We start from the raw sequence: 23,238 nt of genomic DNA on the forward strand, positions 1-23,238 counted from the left end.
AAGCACACTGTGAAGAGACGGTTGACTGTATGTGTCTATCTTTTTGAGAGTGTAAGACGTTTAGAGGTTCACTCAAATTTCTCACATCACTCCCCTCCTCCCCTCTCCTTTCTTAATCTTTCTTTTTCTCCCTCTGCACACCTGAGCTGATTCCACCAGGCCTGTCACCTCTGTCTACCTTCTTCCTAGCTGTACCACATACATTACCTCCCCTCCATCACTTCTTCTCTCTGCCTTCTTTTTGACTGCTATTTTCCTTCACTACATGCCCATCACTGTGTCTCTCTTGTGGCTCTCCCTCTTCTCTTCCCCTGCTGCCCCCCCCCCCCCCACCGCGACTCTCTTCTTCCCTGGGCCAAGAGCGCCCAAGAAGAGCCATGTGTTTCCAAAGTGGACTGGATGGGAAATCGAAGCAGGGCTTCTGTGTTTATCAAGCCACAGCTCCGTCACCTTGCTCCTACTCCCGTCTGGAGGCCCCGGCAAATTGGTGACAGCAACAACAACAACCTTGCAGCACACATGCCCCCTTTTCCCATGTGCACATCCATACACGCAGTTACACACTCGCGCACACACGCACGCACACATGCACACAGCATAGCACCTTGGCCTGTTTAGTTTTATTGCTGGTGTCAGGTGAGGAGGTGGAGGTAGGAGTGCTGTCTAATGTTCAGCTCACACACACACACAGATACACTCACACACAGCTATTTCCACCCCTGCCGACACCTTGGCTAACAAGACCTGTGAACTGCAGTGACAGAACTCCAAGACTTGTCAGAGTCCCACTCATTTAATGCCAAGACCCGGCCCCAGCTCTAACCCATCACAGTTTCTGTATGCACACCAAGCCACATTAGGCTGCACAATGATATACAGGATGTGAGTCTGTACTACTACTACTACTGCTACTTCAGGTTAATATTGTTTAAGTAATACCTTTACTAGTGATATGTATGGTAATTCTTTTTTATTATTATTAAATCAACGGTGTAGTATAATATCAGTGTCGAGGTGAAATGTGTCATGGTTCCGTTTAACTTTACCTTCAGCCTGCACCTCATTACAGTGATGTGCATCATGATTTCTTTCATCTATAAATATTTGAATGTTTGCTATTACTCTTGCCTGTCTAGTTGCATGTGTGACAGTACAGTAATGTGTCTGTAAACCTGCTGTACCCACAGGCATCTTTATCTGGAGCATCTAATAGTCTTGGGTCATTACAAGTAGTTTTGCATGGAACACTGCCCCTTTTGTTGCATGTGTACAGGATGCTTTCTGCTCAATATCTTTTTCAGTGCCCCCTTTCTTTGCTTTGACGTTATCGTGTAAGTGGAGAATAAAAGAGAGTTGACTTGGGGTAGAGCCCTGCACGGCCTTGCTACCTTGGAAATTAACTACACAAACAATGCCTTGCCATTGTGCCTAAGCACTTACAACGATGCCATTTAAGAGAGTATTGATCTACCCAATGCAGGGTCAATCATTGGATCAATGGTGTGTGGGTTGGTTGGCTCGAAGGCTGTTTGACTGCATGAATGAATGGATGGTTGGATAAGGAATGAATAGGCGGTTGCATAATGAATGGATGGATGGATGAATATATGGATTGATTCATGGGTAGACTTAAAGATGGATGCATGGAGGGCACCGGTGTCGGGTCTGCACAGAGATGAACTTGTATAGTTCTGAAGATGTTACTTGCTTGCTGTATTTTGTGTAAGACTCACTTCTGTCCTGTACACCTGCCACCATTAAACACAGCCTGACACTTACTGCAGGTTGAAGTTGATTTGTTGTGAATCCTCCGCGAAGAAGCATTTCTTAACATGAAGTGATTGTTTTTTTAGTTATTGCTGATTGGGGCAATTTTATATTTAAGCCCAGTAGGTATAGTAGATAACTACCTCCTATTTACCAAAATTTTTGCTTACCTGGATGCAATATTAAGCTGAAATCCGTCAAGTAGTATTACTGAAACTGAAGAGTGAGAGACAGAGATATAAATTAAAAAGCAGTCATTGTCATTAGCATGTTCTTGGTGGATTGTTGTGATGTGTTTACACCAGGGTTGATTGACCTAGTTACCCAGCCCCTGGCAGCATACGATGGAGAAATGAAGATAATGCAACACAAGGGAGAGAGTTATGTTGCTTTATTATTCTTATATGTGAGGCACTTGTGAGTCTGTGCACCCACATGCACAAACTCACACACACATGCACGCACGCACACTGAAGTGATGATCAGGCGCTAAGGGGTCGTGCCTTGTGACGAAATAAAAAAAAAAGAAGAGCTTATTTAAAATTCTGTAAGAGATGTCAATTGTGCCCTCTGCATATTTCTATGGAAAATTTGTAAATAGATCCTTTGTAAATAGCTTCTCTCTTGCCAATCACCCTGTCTGCTCTGTGCACAGCAGCATTAAAAATTGATCCTTAGCAGCACCAGGGTGAAATGCTAACATTGCTGCCAAATGACTGATTAAAAAGAAAAACCTTTAATCTTTGCTTAAAAGTGTCTACTGCCTTGGCATGCCTTTCCCTGTGCTCCTCTATCTTCCAACGCCGTGAAGGGAAGGAGGGGGTCGCCGTGGGGGAAACGGGGTCACGCTTCATGTAGAGTCAGCGCTGTACAGTGATATAGCTCTAGAGGTGAGGGATTTCACTAAGAGGAGATCCAGGAATCAACATGCATTGCTGTCTTCTGAATTTGACCTTAAGCCAGAGGTTAAAAACACATTTGAGCTTTCCACAACAGGAGCTGAGTGTGCTGTGGCACTCCTGCTAATGGCTTGTAGAAAAAAAGAATTGTTTCTTCCAACTTAACTATTCAGGTTAACAAAAAAAAATCACTGGGGCTCTAAAGTTTGACACCTCATTTAGCAGCACAGAATTAGAAACTGACGCCCGGCTTCTCTATATGATGACTACAGAACATACACATGCAGTTTTAGAACATAAAAAGGTATTATAACGTATATTGAAATTGCTGAGAGGTGTTTGTGCTTCAGAGAGCAGAAAGAAGAACAGACAGTGTGCTCACCCAGAAACTCAAACTCACTTCAGAGACCTTCCTCACTTCAGAGACCTTGTCAGAAAACCCTCACCAATAGAGCACACAGAGAAAGAAAACACGGCACAGGTAAGATAAACATATCTCTTCTTTCTTGCACTACAGCCTTTTTATTGACTTACATACTGTAAAGCTAAATCTAACTGACTCGCTAACCCAACAGCTCCCTATCTCTTGCCGTGGATTTTTCCTGAGTGATATCTTTCTCTTCCACACTCCCTGCCTGCCTTGTTGACATCCTCACCGTCCGTCCATCATTTGCTGCTCAAATCTGCTTTGCATTTAATAGTTTCAGTTTCTTTATGCATGGTGTAAATGAACATATCAGTAGTTTATGATATATATATATATATATATATGGAGAGAGAGAGAGGGGGAGAGACATAATGTATATACTATGGATACAATAGAGCAAGTTTTACTTAAGTAAGCAGCACAGTTGTGAAAACAGAGTGAATATATATTCACTTACCTCTCAGAATATCAGTGAAGGCCACTAAACTGTCACACAAAGACACACACACACACACACACACACACACACACACACACACACACACACACACACACACACACACACACTTCCACCCCTCCCCGTCTCTCTGTCATTCAGGTGTTTACTGTCATTCATACTCAGGGTTTTGTATAATCCTCTCACCACACCTGAGTGCTCCCCACTCAGTGTCACTGGATTTACTCTCTCTCACCCCCCTTGCTCACTTCCCCTCTCCTCGAGCGCGCAGCCTTTTTCATTTTGCATCGCAGTCATTCTTTTACACATGCTGTCATTTCTTATGTAAATAACCACAGATAAAAAGACAGTAACAGACATTTTAAGATTTACACACACCGCTCAGCGCGTATGTTTTCAGTCATCCCCTCTCATCAGCCAGTTTGTTTGTAGAAGTGTCTTTGCCTGTAGCCATAAATTAGGGGTTGTGATTTAACTCATTGAGACAAAAGAGAAAGACAATGAAACATGCATAAAACAAATGATGTGGAGAAGGTGAGGGAAAGGGAGAGCGAGGGAGAGAGGAGAGAGGCGAGGAGGGTGTACTGAAGGCAGAAATGGGCCAGTATGTATTTCTGCTCTACTTTCACTTCGGGAAGGCTTCATTAAGAAGTCTGTTTCCAGAGCACAGCGGAATCTTTACGCACGTACATGTGTGTGCGCGCACAGGAGTGTGCATATATTCGTAGTTTAGTGTGTTTCAGAGCCCATGCACATCCATGTGCATATATGTGTGCATGCACATAACATTATTTGTGTGTGTTCAGTGAGAGAGATCTCCTAAATTATTTACACCCAGAACTCTCTAATTGGTATCAAGTTTTTAAATGGGGTCAAATGAGCAGTTCCATGCTGCTTTCTCTTGCCTTAAGTCTGTATCATTACATCTGGAGCTACAGTGCAGCTATTTCAATGATCTTGAACGTCTAAATGCTGTATTTGCCTATTGACTGGGGCTCTACTCTCAGACTGGAGAAATGCGCTGCATCAGGCTCATTTAGGGGAGGGAATGTAACTGTATTTTTCCACCGTCTGATAGAGCTGTTTTAGTCCATCTACTCATGTATGTTACTCTGTAAATGTTCTGTAAGAAATTTGTTGAGGCATAAACATCAAAAAAGAGGTGCACACTCACAAACACACACTCAAAGCCTTAGGCAGGGCACAGAGATGGTATTAGATTTAAGCCCTGTAATAAAGCCAATTAGAATTACACTGCACACTGATGAAGGCAACCTTTCCAGGGACATTCTCTCACCTCCATATATACACATCTAAGGCATGCAGCATGCACATGCACATACACACATCAGCTAAATATTTAACATTGCCAAATATCTCTTTGTTTTAAAGGGATTAGATACAGTTTGTCCAATGCACCATGTTTGGCCTCAGTGTTGTTTTAACAGGCATTTCTAGAAACTTAATTTGCTTTCCTGAATCAGCTTTCCCCTCCCAGTTTTATGTCAGGGCGGGAAGTGTTCCTGGCAGTGATGATCTTTTACTGGGCAGAGGTACTGCAGCACTGGCACAGATGTGCTCCAGGGTCTCTCAGTACAGAAAGAGAAAGCTGAAACTTAAATTGTCAAAATAATAAAGGGATTAGTGACTGTAATGTGATTGCTGAATTTTAAAATGTAGTCCATTATAGCAGAATGACAAAAAACAATAAAGTAACCACATTAGTAATGCCATAGTAATGCATACATTACTGCCAAACACGAAGAACATTGCACTGGCTTCCCAGAAATGTGCACAACACTAAGTTTCAGCAAGTCTGGAAGATTTGGATGAATTGACAGAACACAAGGTGTTAGTCTATATTTTTTTTAAGTGACTCAAACAAGTGTTCATAAATGAGCACATTGTTGACTGCAATACATGTTATATGACAAAGATAAATATTGATGTCTATTGCTGAAATTCTCTGTTTCCTATAAGTTTACTCTACAGTGAAACTGACTGTACAATATTACTATCATAGTAGAAACAACTTAAAAGATTGTGTGTATCCACCTGACAGGGCTCCAGACATGTCAAACACAAACTGGTTCAAGGTTCGGAAAGTCCAGAAGGCTTTGAGGAGCAAGAGACAGATGAAGAAAGTGAAAGTGAAGAGGAAAAAGAAAGACATGAACAAAAACCATACACAGATGAGGCAATGTCTGCAACAGAAACGGATGGGACAGGAAGTGGCCACTCATCAATCAAATCCAAGCAGGGGGATGATACAGAGGGTTGTCAGACAGCAGTGCGGCTTGAGCCAAGGAGCAGAACATGCAGAAATAGGCAAGGCAGTCTTCATGTAGTCTTCACTACACTGCATCTTTTACCTAGGTCAGACGGCAAGCAATGCAGGCCCACTGCTGGCACTCTCCCCCAGCTATCAAAGGGACAACAAGCTCAAAGCAGAATTTCATCCGGGGCTCAAAAGGTAAGAGTTTTTTATGTAGTCATCACAAACAAAACTACAACTCCAGTTTTTCCAGTTTGTCACAATATATTGTACTTATATTTTCATAAATCTTTATCTTTTCAGAGAAGATCATATCTGACCAAATCAGTCCAAAAATCTGAAGGCGACAGCAGCATTTTGCAGAGCCCCGAGCTCAGGCCTGCACCCAGACCTCCTGTGAAATGTCCTGGAACTCAATTTGTAACCTCTTGTCACCATCCAAGAATGGGACCGCACAGTGGCCTTAAGTCTTCCATTTACAGATCTTCTTCAATCTCTAGCTCTGGACAGCAAGTTCACACATTCCCTTCCTCCCATTTGAGATCGCAGGTTGAAACCTCTCTTTCTCAAACTCCTCCTTCATCTAAGCCATTTAAAAAGTGCTCTGCAAACAGAAGACAAGCTTTTTCCTTTGGCATTACTCCAAGAATTCAAAGGTCTACTTCTGCCCACCAGTGAACCAAGTGAATATGTATGCAACTTTTTTTTTGTTATCCTAAACATGTATATTTCTTAACCAAAAGCCGCAAAAAAAATCACTGGCTATGGAATTGTGCTCTCTGTTATCTACTTGATAATGGATGTAAAGCTAAATATTTTTGCTTGCAAAAACAACCTTCTGCTCTGGAGGAGCTCTCCAAAACAGAGTCCAGATGAGCATTAATAGGGTCCAATTTACCCCTGTGATCACACATTCTGATTTGGCAAGTACGTTCCTCCGATAAGCCATCTCAGTCAACAACACTCCTGAAACTTGACCTTATTTGAAGGCATTAGACTTTTGTCTAATGCCCTACAGTCAAAGCCGTGTGTAGAAAATGCTGAGACCTTGAATCACATCATTTCAACAGAATTTGAGAAGGTTGAGGGTTGTTGTTTCTTACCCTACACACATTCATTTTAATGCTTACAGTATGTTGTTTATTAAAGACATAACGCCTTCTCGGATCTTGGCCTCTTGTAAGACATTTTCACGGTGAGGCATTTTCATGGCTGTCCGTCTCTTCGGTATGAGTCACATGTGTTTGCCACTGTGGCTCTTTTCAGTTTGAGGAAATTGATTTGTTGCACAGATAATGTGAGCTTGCTCTTTGTCTTTGTTGTCTTGTTTCATGTCTGTCAGTGTGTCCTTTATTATTGTGGTATGCAAACTGGCCCTTTAACTAAATGCTTAGTGCAAAACTTTTATCATCCACCTTTAAAAACACCTGTCTGTCATGTAACAAGTTGGCTTTTTTTTTTTAGTTATATTCAGTTATTGTAAGTTGTGATTTTTGTTGTAACAAGAAATTGTTTGTATTGAAAGGGTTTGTTAGTTTTAATTGCCGCTCCTGGGTTGCGTTTTTTTTGTTAATTTTTTTGTTTGTTTTTTCTTTACCTATGTTCTAACATGAGAAGTTTTGTTTTGTATTCAATTTTGTATTCAATTCTATTTTTTTTTTCCATAAACTGTATCCACAATCACTCAATAAAAATATTTTGAGAAATGTTGTAAGAAATTGTATAGTATTTGGCTTTTATTGGAAAATTAGACAAATACATGCAAAGTTCATTATTTCTTTGAAAAAAAGCTTAATACATTTGCTATACCACTGCAAATTTGGTGCGCCCAAGCAAAGGTATGTAAAGGAATGGTAATGTTCGAGACTGACAAGTAAAATTTAAAAAGTGCCTTTAAATTGAGTCTTAAATTTGTTTCCAAGTAACAAGCCCAGCAACTACTTGCAGGAAGGCAGCACTGATGGCATTGAGACATCCACCCACGTCTCTCTTCCACTCCCTACGGTTTGTTTTGGTGTGAGTTAGTGCTGATTGTGTGTGTATCACGTCTTTGCCCTGCGAGACTCCTGCCAATCGATTCAAGGTGAGACCTGTCGATTAAACACCCTGACCGGTGCTCTCTACCTAACCCCGGGGTGATTCAATCCCACCCCTTATACACACGCATGCGCGCGTGCACACGTACACACCCACTTCACCTGTCATCCATCAATACCTCCATCAGGGCCTCTATTGATCCCCTCCATCCAGCCTCTTCACCCCACGCAGTACAACATCAGGGCCAGGATGACGTTGGTGCAGGTTTAATTTTTGGCAGATTTACAATAAAGCTCAAGTTATTATTTAACTCTTCCAGCTGCGGTGTGCTCTTTGATTTAGCACCTTGGGAGAAGATGAGTTACAGCTGACACTGAGAATCTGCTGGGGCTGGAATGGTAGGCACCCGGTTCATAACTCAGCCGCCGAATGTGTAGTTAGTCAATCACTTGATCTGTAATCACAAATGCTGCCAGAAATTACATGAGTGATGAGCTGTAATAAAAGCACTTACTTTTCCTGCTCTGTCTCTTAAGTGTTATTGGCAGACCCCTCTCTCCCAGGAGGCCATGGCTGTGAAACAAAATCCCGATATAAACTGCCTCATTGGTCCCTGCCTCACGCGCTGTCTCTGTGGCGTACTGTATGTGTGTATGTGACTGTATGTGAGTGTGTGTTAATGCAGAGTGCTTCCACCACAGTGTAATACAAAGCTCTTTTTGACAGTCTTTCTTCAACTTTTAGATTGCCTTGCTTCAGGACAAATGATCCTCACTCCAGTAAAGACAGTCATGCTCGTCTCTATCATTTATAATCTCTACTGTCGGCAGAGATGCAAAGACACTCGCTCACAATGACTGTTTTTAAATAGGCCTGGCACTATTAATTGTTAAATAAAACACTATTTAAATTTACTTCTAGACAAGTTGCTATGCAGTAGTTTAATATTATAGTAAAACTTTCCCAACCCTGAATTTGATCTCAGCCAACCGTGTACTCACAGTTTATATTACATTAACAACATGACCTTACGTACAGTAATCAAAACATGTCAGGGCCAAGACTCAAACCTTTCTTTGACAGTCTGTGACTCCCAGCTCAGTAGCCTTTAGCAGGAGTTCATGCACGACAGTTTTATTGATACAGACCTCTGTAATAATTACACAGCGTCTCGCATGCACTATTGATCAGGCCTATTGATAAAGTCATATTTTACTGTAAAGGTCTGTTGATTTGATGCATTACAGCGTAAATCTGTCCTCACAAGCAGTTGAGCTGGAAATCCGACTGCAGAGTGACGGATGCTCTCACAGATAAACACACGCAGGGCTGTTTATATCCATTGTTTGATTGAGGTTGGGTGACATAAGTTTAAGATAGTGATGTAATGATATTCATATCTTTAGTCCAACCGCATGAATAGACGATCACACAGAGACGACAAGTGAGATCTGCCTTCCAGTCCAGCTCATATGATGTGATATATAAGCGAGGGTGTTTATAGAGTCACTGCTCCATCTTATCATGATTTGTGTTGTCAGCAGGGGCTGGATCTGCATGACGTTAATAGATTCTGATGTGGTTCAAATGCCCCATGGTGAATGTGAAATAGAGATGAATGTGACAGATCGCACAGGACTTGTCCTGTATATAAACGGCCTTTGGAAATGTTGTTCTCACAGGGAAGGAAGGATGGTGTAAACGCTGGAGTGTGGGGGAACGCCAATGCTGGTATTAAAATGGTAAGAATGCGATCCTCAAAGCTGACCTGTAAGTCGAAACAAGGAAGAAATGCAGGTGATTTTTTTTCCCAAGAAAAATCATCAGATTGGTTTGCTATAAGGTTTACTGTTATTAAAAGAATTTTTGGCATCCTGAACCTGCAAACACCCTGAACTGTACACTAATGGAGAACTAAATGTAAAGTGTCAAGTAATATGCACTGGTGTCGCGCATTATCACCCTTTGATCTTCCCATGGAAAAATATAATATGTGTAATAAGGGAAAAAAGCAAATTTATTACCATTGGAGGAAAGGAAAATAGATCTTTATGGTCCAGGTTAAAAAGCAGCTTACGAGACCATGTTTCCGCTTTGGCCGGCAGTTCAAAAGCATGTTTTCTTTTCGAATTTTTCTCTGGCCGGATTCTAAATCACTTGGGGGCAGTTCGCAAAAGGCTGTGGTGCACCATTGCCGGGCTGGTTTTCACATTTAAAGAGCCAAAGATACATGGGGAACATGTTCACGTTCAAAAGGCCTACAAAACTCTAAAAGCTGGGATATTGAGTTAATTGCTGGCCCAGTCAAAGCAAGGCTGCTGCTGCAAAATGCGGTGTACAGCCTCGCTGTAGAAGAGGACAGAGGAGTGAAAACTGCTCCTAATTACCAATGATTTGCTGGATAAGCATGTGACCTGCTACAACATGAGCAATTTTAAATGACCTGGAATCTTAATGACAGTAAACAAAACTCATGAAAAACGGGCTATAAAAACGATAAAAGGGTGGCAGTTATTTCTAAAAGGGGTTTAGAAATATATAGTGGCTGAAAAGCAATAAAAATAAAGATTTTTATAAAATAGCAGATTAGAGTGTTTTTGGCTTCATTCGAGGACTTCTATTGTGCATGGTTGTTACAGCATCAAATCCACCAACGGAAATGGTACAAAACTAAAGCACACCACTGACTTTGAACACTACTTTTGTACCACAGCTGTCTGAAATGCTAATATATAGTCTTGTGGAATAGCAACAATACCTCCAGTGTGTTCCCCAGAGCTGGAGGGAGGAGGCAAGACAAGACAAAGACAGTTTTTAATCTGAGCAGGAAGCATACAGTGGCGATTCACTGTGAAATGGTGAGTGATATGACTGAGTAGTGTATTTACTGAGTCTGACAGGGTAGGAGAAAGAGAGTGTTTTCTTCCTGTCCATACATTTATCCCCCTCCATAAATCACCACCAATGGGATTCATAAATGTGGAAGAGCAAACGTCGTGTTGCTCCGACTCAAGCAATTCCACTTTGACCTTTAAATTTGGCATTGGTCACTCATGCTAAATGTGTGCCACGACCTTCCATGACCTTGGACTATTCATATTTAATAGCCTTTCAGTCTGATGGTTCCGCAGAATGCATACAGTATATGAATGCGCACACTGCAAAGAGAAATCCAAACATTTAATACCTTAGTTTGAGAGTCTGATCACAAGTGATTCTTAGTTGTCTAGGTGTCTATCTATGAAAATACACATAAATGAAGAGAATATATGACTGTGTCTTTATTGCTTTGATTCCATTATCCCTACTCGGCACACTCTATGATGCCCTATGTGCATCATAACCTTTGACTCCAGCCAGTGCTTTTAAGGTTCTGCACTTTGCCCTCTCCCATTTGACCTACTGAAGTATACCTTTATAATTGCCCCTGTCGCTATCAAATGCGCATATGAGGGGGTGCAGGGGCACCAGGCATAAGTCTGTCCAGTAACCTTTTGGCCTTTGGTCCATTCATTCTGCTTGAAGCAAGCACAGCAGGTCTCCTCTGCCTTCCCACAGTCTAATACTGTATTAGTCTACATGTCTGAGTTATTGATGGTGCTTTAGAAATATTTTATTGGTCAGTCATGACCTTTGACTGGGGCAACGCAAACACTAACCCCCCTAAAGCTTCCTATTGACATGGATATATGTATGATCACATGGTTAATAGTATAGATTTAAAACAGCTGAAGACCTGGTCTTTTGGATTTTTGCACTGTGAGCATTGCATTTCATTAAGGGTTAGCTCTAATAAAATTATCCACTGATGCTTAGGGAAAGATTTTTAGGAAAAAAAAAAATATAAAAATTATTCATATCAAATAATAGATTTGAATAAATATTTTATGTCACATTTCCGAAGCACAATGTACAAGTATCCATAGGAAAAATGTCACAGGCACTTTAAAATGCTAAATCTTTTCCTCATAGCATCCTCTTGTCTCCTCCCATTACTTGACGCAAAACTCTCCATCAATGGAAGTGTAGCTTGCACTTAAGCACCTACAATTAAGATAAGCCTAGCCACAACTGGACAATTACCTGCCAACTAACCTTTTCTGGAGGCACTTAAGAAGGTAAGGACTCCCGAGGATAGATGTGCCATGAGTAGAACAAGCTCTTCAACAGGCCAGAAGGAGAGAGACAGAAAGGTAAGGAGGATGTAATGTATGAGAAGAGGGGGATAGAGAGAGTGTGTCAAAAAGAGAGGGAAAATGATAGAAATAGGGAAAAAGACAGTATCATGGTGAGATTACCTAATCCTCTGTCTGAGAGGAGTATTTGAAGGACCTGGTGGTGTCAGACATGAGGGGGCTTTGTGGAGGTTTACCCAGGAGAGGCCAGCTTAGCGGGGGAATCTAGTGGAACACCAGGTGACCAGTGCTTCGTCCCCAAGCACAAGCCTCAGCTTGTGGCTTTGTAAACACTGTTAAATTGATTGCAGAGAGCTGATGAGATTTCCCTGCAGCCTGGGTCATTATCACATTGTGGAGTCGCTCTAATTCACTGATACTGAGGCCTATATGGGTTGTCACTCACTTTTATGTTGTCATTTTTAATGTAAGAGGCATCGTTTCTGTCAGTGCGTATCTTTCAGGTTCTGAAGATGCAGACATTTGAAATGTGCAATGAATTTAAACACTGAGGAAGACTTCATTTCCTAAATCATTGTGCAACATTTTTAGCACCAGTGAGGGTGTCTCTGCTTCTGCACAACGGGGTGAGTTTCAGTACTGTATGATATCTGATCCCAAAAGCCCTGCGGGGCAGCCACAGCAAATCAACAATGGATTAATGGATGTGGGTTTGCTCATAAATCTCGTTGGGACTGGAAAGCATTCGAGAACAGTCAGCCTGTAGTGGTGCGCTTAATGTTACAGGCAGTTTGGGTTTCCCATCGTTCAAAGTAGTGACAGAGTAGTAAAGATGTGGCAGCATCTTATGTCTGTGTTAAATCAGTGAATGTCAGAAATGCTAGATAGTCAGTTTGCTGTGCTGAGAGCTGTACCAAAACTGATTCATTGGTGCAGATATGTTTGTGAATAACTCCAATGATTTTCCATAGCTCTCAGTGTCCAGTGGAATGACTTCATGTACCACAGCAAAGACAGGAAAAACAAAAAAGATATGTTGTGGTGACATGCACTAATTCACTCGTGTCACTACAGTCCTTCAACCTTAGCCTAGCGCGTTAAGGCCTCGCCATAGATCACAGTGGTTAACAGTTAGCTGTTCCTGCAGGTGTGCAGAGAATGGCTGTAACAGTCTCCATTACTGGAGAGAATGGCCCAACTCCCACAGCCCCCTCCAGACAGTGCTGTCATTACCCATCCATTGTGAGGCCTGAGAGGAAGCTGTAAGTACGGCAGACTTATGGCTTTGTTAGGGCGACTGGATGCTCACCTCACATGCAGCACCAGATAAGGAGGTATGGCGGCATGGAAGCCAGATAGAGTGATAGAGACGGAGGATGAATCAAACACTCCCATGATGCCCCGCCACCATCTCCACGGCCACCCCCTGATGGGGTTGTGAGTTGAGTGCATGGTGTAAGGTGGCAAGGGTTATTTGGTGCTATTTTTACAAGAAACGGGCTGATTTGTCTTAGGCCATTACCGTCTATTACAGCTGCGAGTCTTGGGGAAAAGGTGGGAAGCGGCAGACGCTGGCATTCTGCCTAAAGAGAAATCAATGAAACAAATTAATCCTTCGCAGGCTGCAGTGACACCGTAATCCATCATTCAGGGGGCGCTTTTACACGCTGAATCAGGGAGCAAGTCAGGGAGGAGGAGAGCTTGGCGGATGGGTGGGTGCATGTTGGTTGAGAAAGGGTGGGGGGAGAAGGGCGGGTGGGGAGACCAAACCCCTGGGGGACAGGGGCAGACATCCATGCTTCAGTAACACTGTGGTAACGGTGGGTGGTGGCAGGGAATTGAGTGGCTCTGAGCCCTGCCTTTACATCCTTGAGCTGCCTGTGGACATACATAGTAGTAGGAGGAGAAAAGGGACGTAAACACAATCAGCTAAACTACACCATGAACACAGGCACGGTTGTGATTATACACATATTTTCTCTCTTTTTTTACGTCACTTGATGGCTATTTCAACCCCACAGGGCTAATGGCTGATGCTGAAATTCATATGAAACCTTTATAATTTGCTTCGCACTGAAAATACAGGCAACCAACTGGTCAGTAATGTATGGACATAACTAAGATGTCAAAGAAAGGAAAGAAAAATGTCAGTAATTGGAGCTTTGCAGGATTTCACTTTGTTCTTAAGAAACTGAATAACCTAATGAGCAATATGCAAAAAGCTCACTAATTGCTTGTCTTTGAAGGTAAAAATACACTAAAAAACAGATCACCATCTCACTATTCAAAGCAGTGTGCTCCATACGTGTGCTGAGATTTGCTGTGGTGATGCCCCAGCACAGAGCCACTCAGGGCGCAGATCTATCTGTGTGATTGAAACATGTGATAATCTTCCCTGTGAGGAGACAGCGTTGTCCAGGCCAAGATCCACGTGAAGCAGCTGCACAGTCTGTTGAATCTTGTAACACTCGGCGTCAAATGGTACCACAATTCAAGTGGGAGCGAAGAGTGGAAAAACACACACATACACACATATCAAGATTGATGTGTTTTTTATTAAGATCTTTGCTGTGTTGCATTGCCTCTTAGTAATCTTACATCATTATGAAATCAAATTCAAGAGCGTGATCCATTCGGCGCTACCGTCTCAGCCAGCTTTGTTGGTCTCGAGGCTCCTTTGCAACAATTGTGGCTGCACAGTCATCGATGGTGACTGTGTGTGTTCATATAACAGTGACTTTTGTAGCTGATGAAGGGTGGTGAGGTTCATTGCGTTAAAAAAAAATGACAGTTTATGCAGAAACACTACAACAAAACCTTTATTTGCTGCCTTATTTTAACAGGGGGCTCCACTTACCTTTACCAGCTCCTGGTAAAAGGAATGCGGGTGGTTGGCTCGTTTCTTCCTCAAGACACAGGTGGTAGCATTCTGAGGAACGGCATGTTAGAAAGAAATCTGAAAAAATATTGTGGGCGGAGGAATAAAAGGAGGGGGGGGTGAATGTGGAGGGTGAAGGAAGAAGGAAGGGAGAGGTTGAGATTAGGAGTGGGTGGGGCAGCAAAGAGGAAGGGTAAAGGGAGTAAAGGGATGGAAAACGAGGAGTGGAGGGGAGGGGAAAAATCGAAAGGATGGAAAAATGTGGGGATATTGCAGCAGAGCGGATGGTGTGAGGGAGGCAGTGTGAGAAATGTTGCCGGAAATGCTAGAGCCAGCAGCGTGTGTAAAAAACCACACTGCAACATTTCTCATCCTTGACATCACTGACAGGCTTTCCAAACACACACAGTGTGCTTTCAAAGTGCACGGTTGTAATATCCAAATCTTTACCGCAGCTTCTCCTCTCAGATCATACTCTTTTGTTTTCCTTCCTTCTGTAAACACGGCAGATGTCAGAGGTATTAAATTTAACCAGTGCTGTAATTCTTAATTTGAAGGGTGTGTGTGCTTTAAGATTCCCACAGCAAATACAATAAAACATGTTTGTGTGCAGTGAGAACATTCTTTGACTCGCTCTCGAAGCCGTAGAAGAGACACACTGAGAGGAGTGAAGGGGTGAGGAATGACGGATATGAGGAGAGGAGAGGAGGAGGACAGAAGATTGTTGTGGAATGTTTGCAGATCTGGCCAGAACTCGACCATCTCATTTGTCAGGGCTTGACCTCAGCTCTGGGGTTAAAGGTTAAAGGCAACATCTGAGGGAAACTGACTCGGCTATCTCACGGCCGCACACACACACACAGGCAAGTAAACACACAAATGTGTGAGAGTGTCTCTCCTTCTGCATGCTCTCACACATAATTCAAGCTCATGCACACTACATCTGTATATATCATCATTAATATCCATCCCAGTCTTATTTGTTTTATTAAAACCGAGTGTTATGTTGACCCCTAGCTATGAAAAGATTAGCTGCCAGTTTCCCAAAAGCATACCAAAGACTTTTTCCAAAACAAAGCACTGAAGAAGAATTTGAGTTCCAGGATGCTTGGATTCATTTCTGAGTAGAAAGGCTTGGAGTGTACTCGATAAACACACACTCCTGTACATAATGAAACAGAACAAATCGGGACTGGGCAATGGATTTCGAAGAGAGCAGCTCCTTAAAATCAAAGTAATGATTAATTCACCTTTTATGTTATATTTACCGCTCTTCGTGGCAAGTGGTCGCAATTCTCGTGCTTCTAAGCAGACGTGTCACTGTCACTGTCCTATGACCACACAACACTTGCCATAAATTACATCTCATCCGAGTGTCAGCCCTTCACCACACCAACATGTCCCACTGTGTGTCCAAGCGGCAGGCCACCGTGTTCCTCTTTGCCTGTGAGGTGACAAACAACACAAACTTAGCTGCAAAGGGCAAGGTTAACCACACGGAATCACTCAAACAAACTCTCTCCTCCAAGTTTCAAATTAAAGTGAGGACATAGCAGGAAATGACAATGTGTGTGGCCCGTTTCAGTGACCCACATAAACAGCAGACACCTGTGAGTCATATGAAATTAAAACAATTGGCTGATGGCAGCTACGCCTTGCATACTGAAAACGGCAGAACTCAGTCATGTTTGAGAGCATTTTTTATTATTATTATTATTCATTCATCTACAAATAAAGCGAAGCAGCAACTCACTTAATGTGACTGCACTTCCAGACACTTCTGTGCCCCTGTTAGGGAAACAAATTGTTCATTTTTTTGTTGTTTAAAATGCAGCCTTCCTCCCCGTTTCTCTTTTATTCAGCTTTAAAAAAAAAAAAAAAAAAAAAAAAGGAGAGAGAGCCAGGTAGTGCAGTAGCTAATATTCATGGCTTTGAGATGCATTTTAAATCACACACCTTTGTCATTCTTTGGCCGGAGACATCAAACAGGTGCTATGAATAATTTATCTTAAGAGTTTCACATTGATAAGGTCACAATCTGCCAGGTCTGGACACTAAACACAGGCCATCTTCACACCTTCACTTTGCTGTCTTTTTAACACACATGTGCCCTCACACACACTAAAACACACTCCTTTTAAATGAAAACGTCAGCATGCGTGTGTGTGTGTGTGTGTGTGTGTGTGTGGGTGAGAGAGAAAGAAGGAGTTAGTGTGTGTCTTTTGATGTAAATATTTTTAATAGTTGCTCGACTTAGAAATTGTGTGACGTGATAATATCTACATGTTAAGACATATTTCTCATACAGTATAGATCAATTTATGGCACAAAATATTTTTAAAGTTGGTAAATCTGCACGAATATGCCTCTCACTCAAACTGCCTCAGAGAATTACTGGGAAATGATTTCCTCTGTACTGATGTAAACTAGACTGCAGCAGCGTGCTCAGTCGCTCATGGTTCAGCTACACTACATTTCTAATTAATCCCCTGCTGTGTGTTGATTTTTTTTTTTTTTTCAGGGAAAAATGAGAGGAAAATAGTGCAGTGCTTATATCATGCCACTCATTCAAATTCAAAGGAAGGGATGGGAAAACTATGGCAAAGTATCACCAAAGGTCATCAGTCATTGCAAGGCACCATAGCCCATAATGTAAACATCAGTGTGTTAAAGTTACCAGAAGCGAACTAATTAGATTCGTAAATGCTGTCTGATGTGAAATTTTCTGCCATAAATATTTTGAAATGGGAGCTAACTCTCATAGGTGAGTCCGTCACCCACTACAGCGCTATGGCAGTGACAGGACAATCTGAACATTAAGCGCACAGGAAAACACTCCTCCGCTGTGCTGACCCCCCTCTTCCTTTTCTCTCCTCGTCTGTCTCTCGCTTCTTGTTCGCTTAAGAAGTAATCGCAATACTTTAAAAAAAGAAAGAAGGTTTTGCACTCTTCTGTGTCGGAGAGTAATCTCGCTCTTCTGTCGCTGGGCTATATTTCTACAGTGTGTTGTCGGATAATGTGAGGATGGGATGAAAGGTAATCTGCGTGCAGAATTCCTAAAGCTCCCTTATCCTTGTTGAATTTCTCAAGAATTCCACCTTTGGCCCCCCGGTTTCCCTGAAATAAATTACCTTAAGGGTAAGATGCCTTCACGAACCCCCGGTTAGGTTTTTTTTTTTGTTTTGTTTTTTTTGGGGGGGGTTTTTTGCGTTGCCCTCTTTAAACTCAGCCAAGCAGGTATTAAGTCCCGTTCTAATTCACTTTGTTGCTCAGGGCTGCATCTCTCCCTGGATATTTGACAGGCACTTGGGGAATGAGACTAAATTATTTCCCAAACTTGCATGAAAATAGTCCTCACAATATTAAAATTGCGTTGTGTTGAGCATTTCTGATTGCAGTGTTGCATTAAGTTGACACAGTAATATAAGCAGGTCGCTTTTAAGGCAAACCCTCCGGGCACTGACAGTCACAAGCCCTTCTGATAAAACATTTTCCCATGTCAGTTAATTTTCTGTTAGTTTTTCCCTGTGTATTGGGCTTAGCTACTGATTGATATACGCTAGGCTTCCTTCCACGCTGGTTTCCTAAGAAGTACACACGCTGTTGAAAAATCTGTTTCCCTTCATCTAGCTTCTGGTACTTAAAGTTTGGTTTTTTGGTGTACTACAAAATTACAGTGTTTGCACTGTGGAACCACGAGGGTTTCAGTGCTAATGGATTTATAATCTCCGTCTCTGGGACCATCCAGAGTAATTAGCACATAGGCTCTAAAGAAATGATGGTTAGTGAGCAATAAAGCCATTGCCCATAGCATAAACTGACAGCCCCTCTAACCTAACCAACCTAAAGTCTAATTGGGAAAGTCGTTGCAGTCATTGTCCTAAATTATAGTCTGGGATTCGAAATCCCTGGAAAGAGACTTCAATTCATGACACGTTAACTGAAGGGAGCGCATCTCTGCACACACACATCTACAGTAAATATAATGAGAAAATAAACATTTATTTCCATGCAAACTAAAGCGGCATAATATATAGATAAAAGCATGCAAGAAATTATCACGGTTGTTGTTAATAAACTTAAAATCGTGCACATCCGTTGTTGTTGGCATCTGGTTTTAAACTGAAAATGAAACTTTTTCTTTGTTTTGGGAATCACTTTTAATATATGTATAGTTTTCATTAATAATTAGTAAATGATTTATCGTGTGGACTCTGTCCTGTTAATTGTTTAGGTCTCCAAATAGTTGAAGCCCATATGCTATTACTGATTTTATATATTCCGACTATTTCTCACGAATCGTCTTTCCATTAAGAGCAATTAGATTATGTCTATTGAAAGTTGCTGATCCATGGGGGGGTGGGGGGGCAATGGGATAAAAGGCGATTTCAAGTGACCTTCCCGTCCCTTTCACACCAATCCGAGCCTCCAGAATAATTTGGGGATCAGTTTTGGACAAAAAGAAGCCCCTCAACACCCCCCACCCACCCCAACAACCCATACCCTTCACCCACCCCTCCCTTTTCAACACACAACCACTCAGAGTAACAAAACCACCAGTTTAAACATGAGAATTAGTTCTATTTTTTCTTATCAATATTATTAATTTTAACTTGCAAGAAAGATGTCATTTAGGTATTTTTTTACAATTCTTATATACTTTTTCAAGAACAGAGTAAGGTGTTGAAAAAACAAAAAGGGTGCAGAGTAGCAATCAGACTGCTGCTTTAAAAACCAAGTCAACGTCTCAGTTGTTTTGAAGAGGTCACGTGACGTGTTATTTTAGATTTAACTACTTCAGCATAATTACAAACACTAATTTCATTTTGTTTCCCAACTAAAACAGGGCAAATCAACGGACCACTACAGGTTTACTGTTAACACGAAGAAACAAATATGTTGGAAGTCAGTTATATATATATAAATATCCCCAAAACATTAAACTGAAAGACTGGCAAAGGACTAAATTCTGTATTATCTCTTTCTTTTTTTGTCGTTTTTTGACTCATTCATTAGTAAGTAAGGTCAGATAAATGTAAATGCAAATTTTCCAATGTAAACACATTTTAATTAAAGTTAATTAAATATTTATATATCTATACAGAGAGATATAGATATAGATATATAGATATATATATATATGGAAATATCTGTATTATATATAAGAGGTACACATCATTATCTCCCCTGGGTAACAAGCGCACCAAGGGTCTGTTTAGAACATGAAAAAAAAAAAAGTACAAATAACTTCTGTGACAAACTTTTTCACACTCCGCAGAAGCGGGGTTTAAACTTCCTTGGTGTAGCTATATCCTGTGCTCCACTTGACTTTTCATCAGTGTGTGTTACTCAAATAATAAACATTCGGGAGCAACATGGGAGATATTAAACGTTGCTTATAGTTGCATGCATAAAGGAGAACATCACTTCATTCCTTTTTGATGGTTTAATTGTGTTAATTTAGCACGCAGGTGTTGACGTCGCAGGGATCAGCTGTATGTGGCCCTTAAGCTCGGCAAGCAGAAACACAACACTCCTGTGTACACAGGAGACGTTTTGAGCTGAGGCCCCTGGAAAAGGTAATCAGCCTCTAAGCCCCATACAATGTCTTATTGAATATACTGCGGTTACAAACTCTGAAGTGATTACATACACACAATCAATAATAAACAGACCTTCGACGCTGTTTTTACTAATGTTTTTTTTTTCCTACATCAGTTTGCATCGTTTTAAATGCTCTGAAATGCATTCCTGTTGTCATCTGGTGTTTTATTAGGGAGCCTTGCACTTATGACCTCGGTGTTTTCCCAACTGATTGTGCTGCTTGTTGGTTTCAGCTGCGTTAAAGTTGCATTTTGTGAGCTTTACAAAGTCTGAATTTGTGTACAGAGGGCATTATTGATCACAGATTTGGCAAAACTGCAATGTGCTTCCCATTCTTACAAATGTTTATCTAATAAGGTCCTTTGACAAAACTACCATGCGAGGGAAATTTAAGCAGCCATAGAAATTCTATTTGTGGTTTATTCAAGTTTTATTGCAATGGAAAATGTCAGCCTTGTCTATTTCGAGACCGCAAATAATCTGTTGCAAAGCAAACCGTTGCATTGCAGTCAAAGTAGGACTGCTGCTATATAATGCGCAAATGCATCAATCACCTGAATGACTCGCTTTGTTAATGTGATTATGTCATTCTTTAGATGTTTTTTCCAATAAGTTCATATTTTATGGAGACGTCCGTATTTTTCTACCCGATTAAAAAGTGGAAACCTTAAGTATAGGACATGAAAAAATATTGCTTTGCTCACTTAGTATTAATTAGCATGAACTTTATTTCAGCATGGGAGGATTAGGTTAAATGTTATTATGTAAGGTTATTTTAGAAAGCCGTCTGGCACGCGCTTTGTCCTGGAATATATTAACCTGGCCCACGTTGCACATCGTTTATTTTATATCACTTTTCACTGCACTCCCTCCACATCAATAATGCTGCTTTGATGGGGAAAAAACACATACACACACGCATACTCCATGTCGCTTTAAATTTCCTCTCAGCAACATTTTCTGACGCATAATGACTTCTTAGTGGTGCGCTGATTTTTATTGGATTTTATTGATTCATTTATTTATTTTTTGAATCTATAATGTCTGCATCTAGTAATATCTTGGCTAAATTGGCACTTGGGAAAGAGTGTAGAAGATGGGCAACGCCTGGTCTCCTTGATCAGTCTTTTAATCCGGTGACACTATCGCTGAGACAAGCAGACGGTTATCGATCTTTTCATTATGTGTTCAACCAACAAACAGCTTCGCAGGTGAAGTGCACTGGACGTCAAAAAAAGGGGGCTCTCGTGTCCATTTGTACTCCAACCAGCCTGCACTAACATCACTACCATCAGATATACAAATCAGTGGGGAGAACGTGAAACGAGTGTCTACCGTCGCCCTTATCGTGGAGGGAGAAATGAGACTGTGCACTAGTTAAAAAGTTGTGACTTTGACACGACCCGGACTTCTGCACGCTTTAAAGTAAACGCTCCTGTGGCGGGACTCAAGAGAATTTTGTCCTTGCTTTCAGAAGCACGCGTGTGCATGGCAGAAGAAGTAATAAATAGTGCACTTGCCTTATCGGTGCCCGGTTTGCCCACGTAGAAAGCTGCTCCGCTACCGTTAACCACCGTCGCTGGCGCTTCTTCTTTTAATGTCCTGACGTCCACTTTCTCCTTTTTACTCTTGCCGATTCCCAGATTCTATTAGAGCGTCTACCCTGCTCCCATTCGCTGTCCCTCTCACTCTCACTCTCCTCTCCTCTTCTCCCGCGGAGACCCTTTCCAATCTGTAGAGTTAAATCTTAATGATACACTTACAGAAGAAGAAAAAAAAATCTTTGTCCGATTTAATCTTATTGGTTTCACCTTTTCAAAGAGCTAGAGATATGGCCGGGGAGTTTCAGTGGAGTGTCCGAGACAGGGACGGGAGAGAGAGCTCTCTTGTTGAATACTTAAAAAACAACCCATCCCTCCTATGCGTTTACAAAGGGGGCACTTGCATATTAACGCTCCTTTATGTCTGCTATTATCTCGGTGAGGTTAAAGCTCTGTTTACAACGTCTTTAATTCATTAAACAACAATTATACGTATTGTGCATAGTTACTGAGTCTCAGCACGGTATTACCATGTTTTTGGACATGTACGCACACGGTTTGGGGGTTTGTGTTCAATCTATATTCCGTGCGATCAAGAGTGTAGTGTATTATTGTCGCTATATTTATTCAGATGTAATAACACGTATTTTTTATGTTCGCTGAAAGTTTGGTGGGGTTTTTTGTTGTGTTTTTTTGTTTTGTTTTGTTTTTTGTTTGTTTAAGTTATACATCCCTAACAACAAAACAGTTGTACATTTCATAACCCCGTCAATAAAATTACACAAAGGATAAAAGACAACAGCGGCAAAGTTCGGACTTTTATATTTTTAAAATCCGCTTTTGCGATTAAAAAAATGCATGTCTGATGAGTTATGGATGCATTTATATGAGGCTGTAATTGTACAATGTACGCTAGATGGCAGCGCGATCCAGACATTTTTGAGTTGGAGAGGCAGTAAGCCTGCAGAAACCCTGGTACAAGAAAAAAGCCGGAATCCCCATGCAAATTGTCAGTAACTTCACATTTTGAATTACTGTCATTATTAAGACATAATATGACACCGGCTCAGTGATTGTAGAGACTATAGGACCTTGGTAATTATTGAATATTGCTCATTCCTCGGTCTAATTTTAGAGATTTTCGGCCGCTGGCAAGGCATCCCGTTTGTATAACACTGTCTTTTATGCATCATTCTTCCCACTGACATTTTCTTTCT

The 23,238-nt window shown here is 41.4% G+C and overlaps 1 protein-coding gene and 1 long non-coding RNA gene across 3 annotated transcripts in view; one reads left to right on the forward strand and one right to left on the reverse strand.

Moving 5' to 3' along the window:
* LOC120725964 (protein RCC2-like) overlaps positions 1 to 6,570 on the forward strand; it is a 296,282-nt gene extending 289,712 nt beyond the window's left edge. For both annotated transcript variants that reach the window (XM_040019100.1, XM_040019099.1), the window contains exons 12-14: positions 3,017 to 3,147; positions 5,613 to 6,023; positions 6,129 to 6,570. In XM_040019100.1, coding sequence (XP_039875034.1) covers positions 3,017 to 3,147; positions 5,613 to 6,023; positions 6,129 to 6,503 — 917 coding nt within the window. In that variant the 3' untranslated portion in view covers positions 6,504 to 6,570. The remainder of the gene's footprint in view (positions 1 to 3,016; positions 3,148 to 5,612; positions 6,024 to 6,128) is intronic.
* A 7,963-nt stretch (positions 6,571 to 14,533) lies between these two features.
* On the reverse strand, positions 14,534 to 19,341 carry LOC120726243. The gene is made up of 2 exons (XR_005694302.1): positions 14,856 to 19,341; positions 14,534 to 14,744 (listed from the first exon to the last, which is right to left on the reverse strand). It is a non-coding gene; the product is annotated as an uncharacterized LOC120726243 (long non-coding RNA).
* Positions 19,342 to 23,238: the final 3,897 nt, after the last annotated feature.

This window comes from Simochromis diagramma, unplaced genomic scaffold, assembly GCF_900408965.1.
Source record: "Simochromis diagramma unplaced genomic scaffold, fSimDia1.1 OVJJ01000822.1, whole genome shotgun sequence".
Classification (NCBI taxonomy): domain Eukaryota; kingdom Metazoa; phylum Chordata; class Actinopteri; order Cichliformes; family Cichlidae; genus Simochromis; species Simochromis diagramma.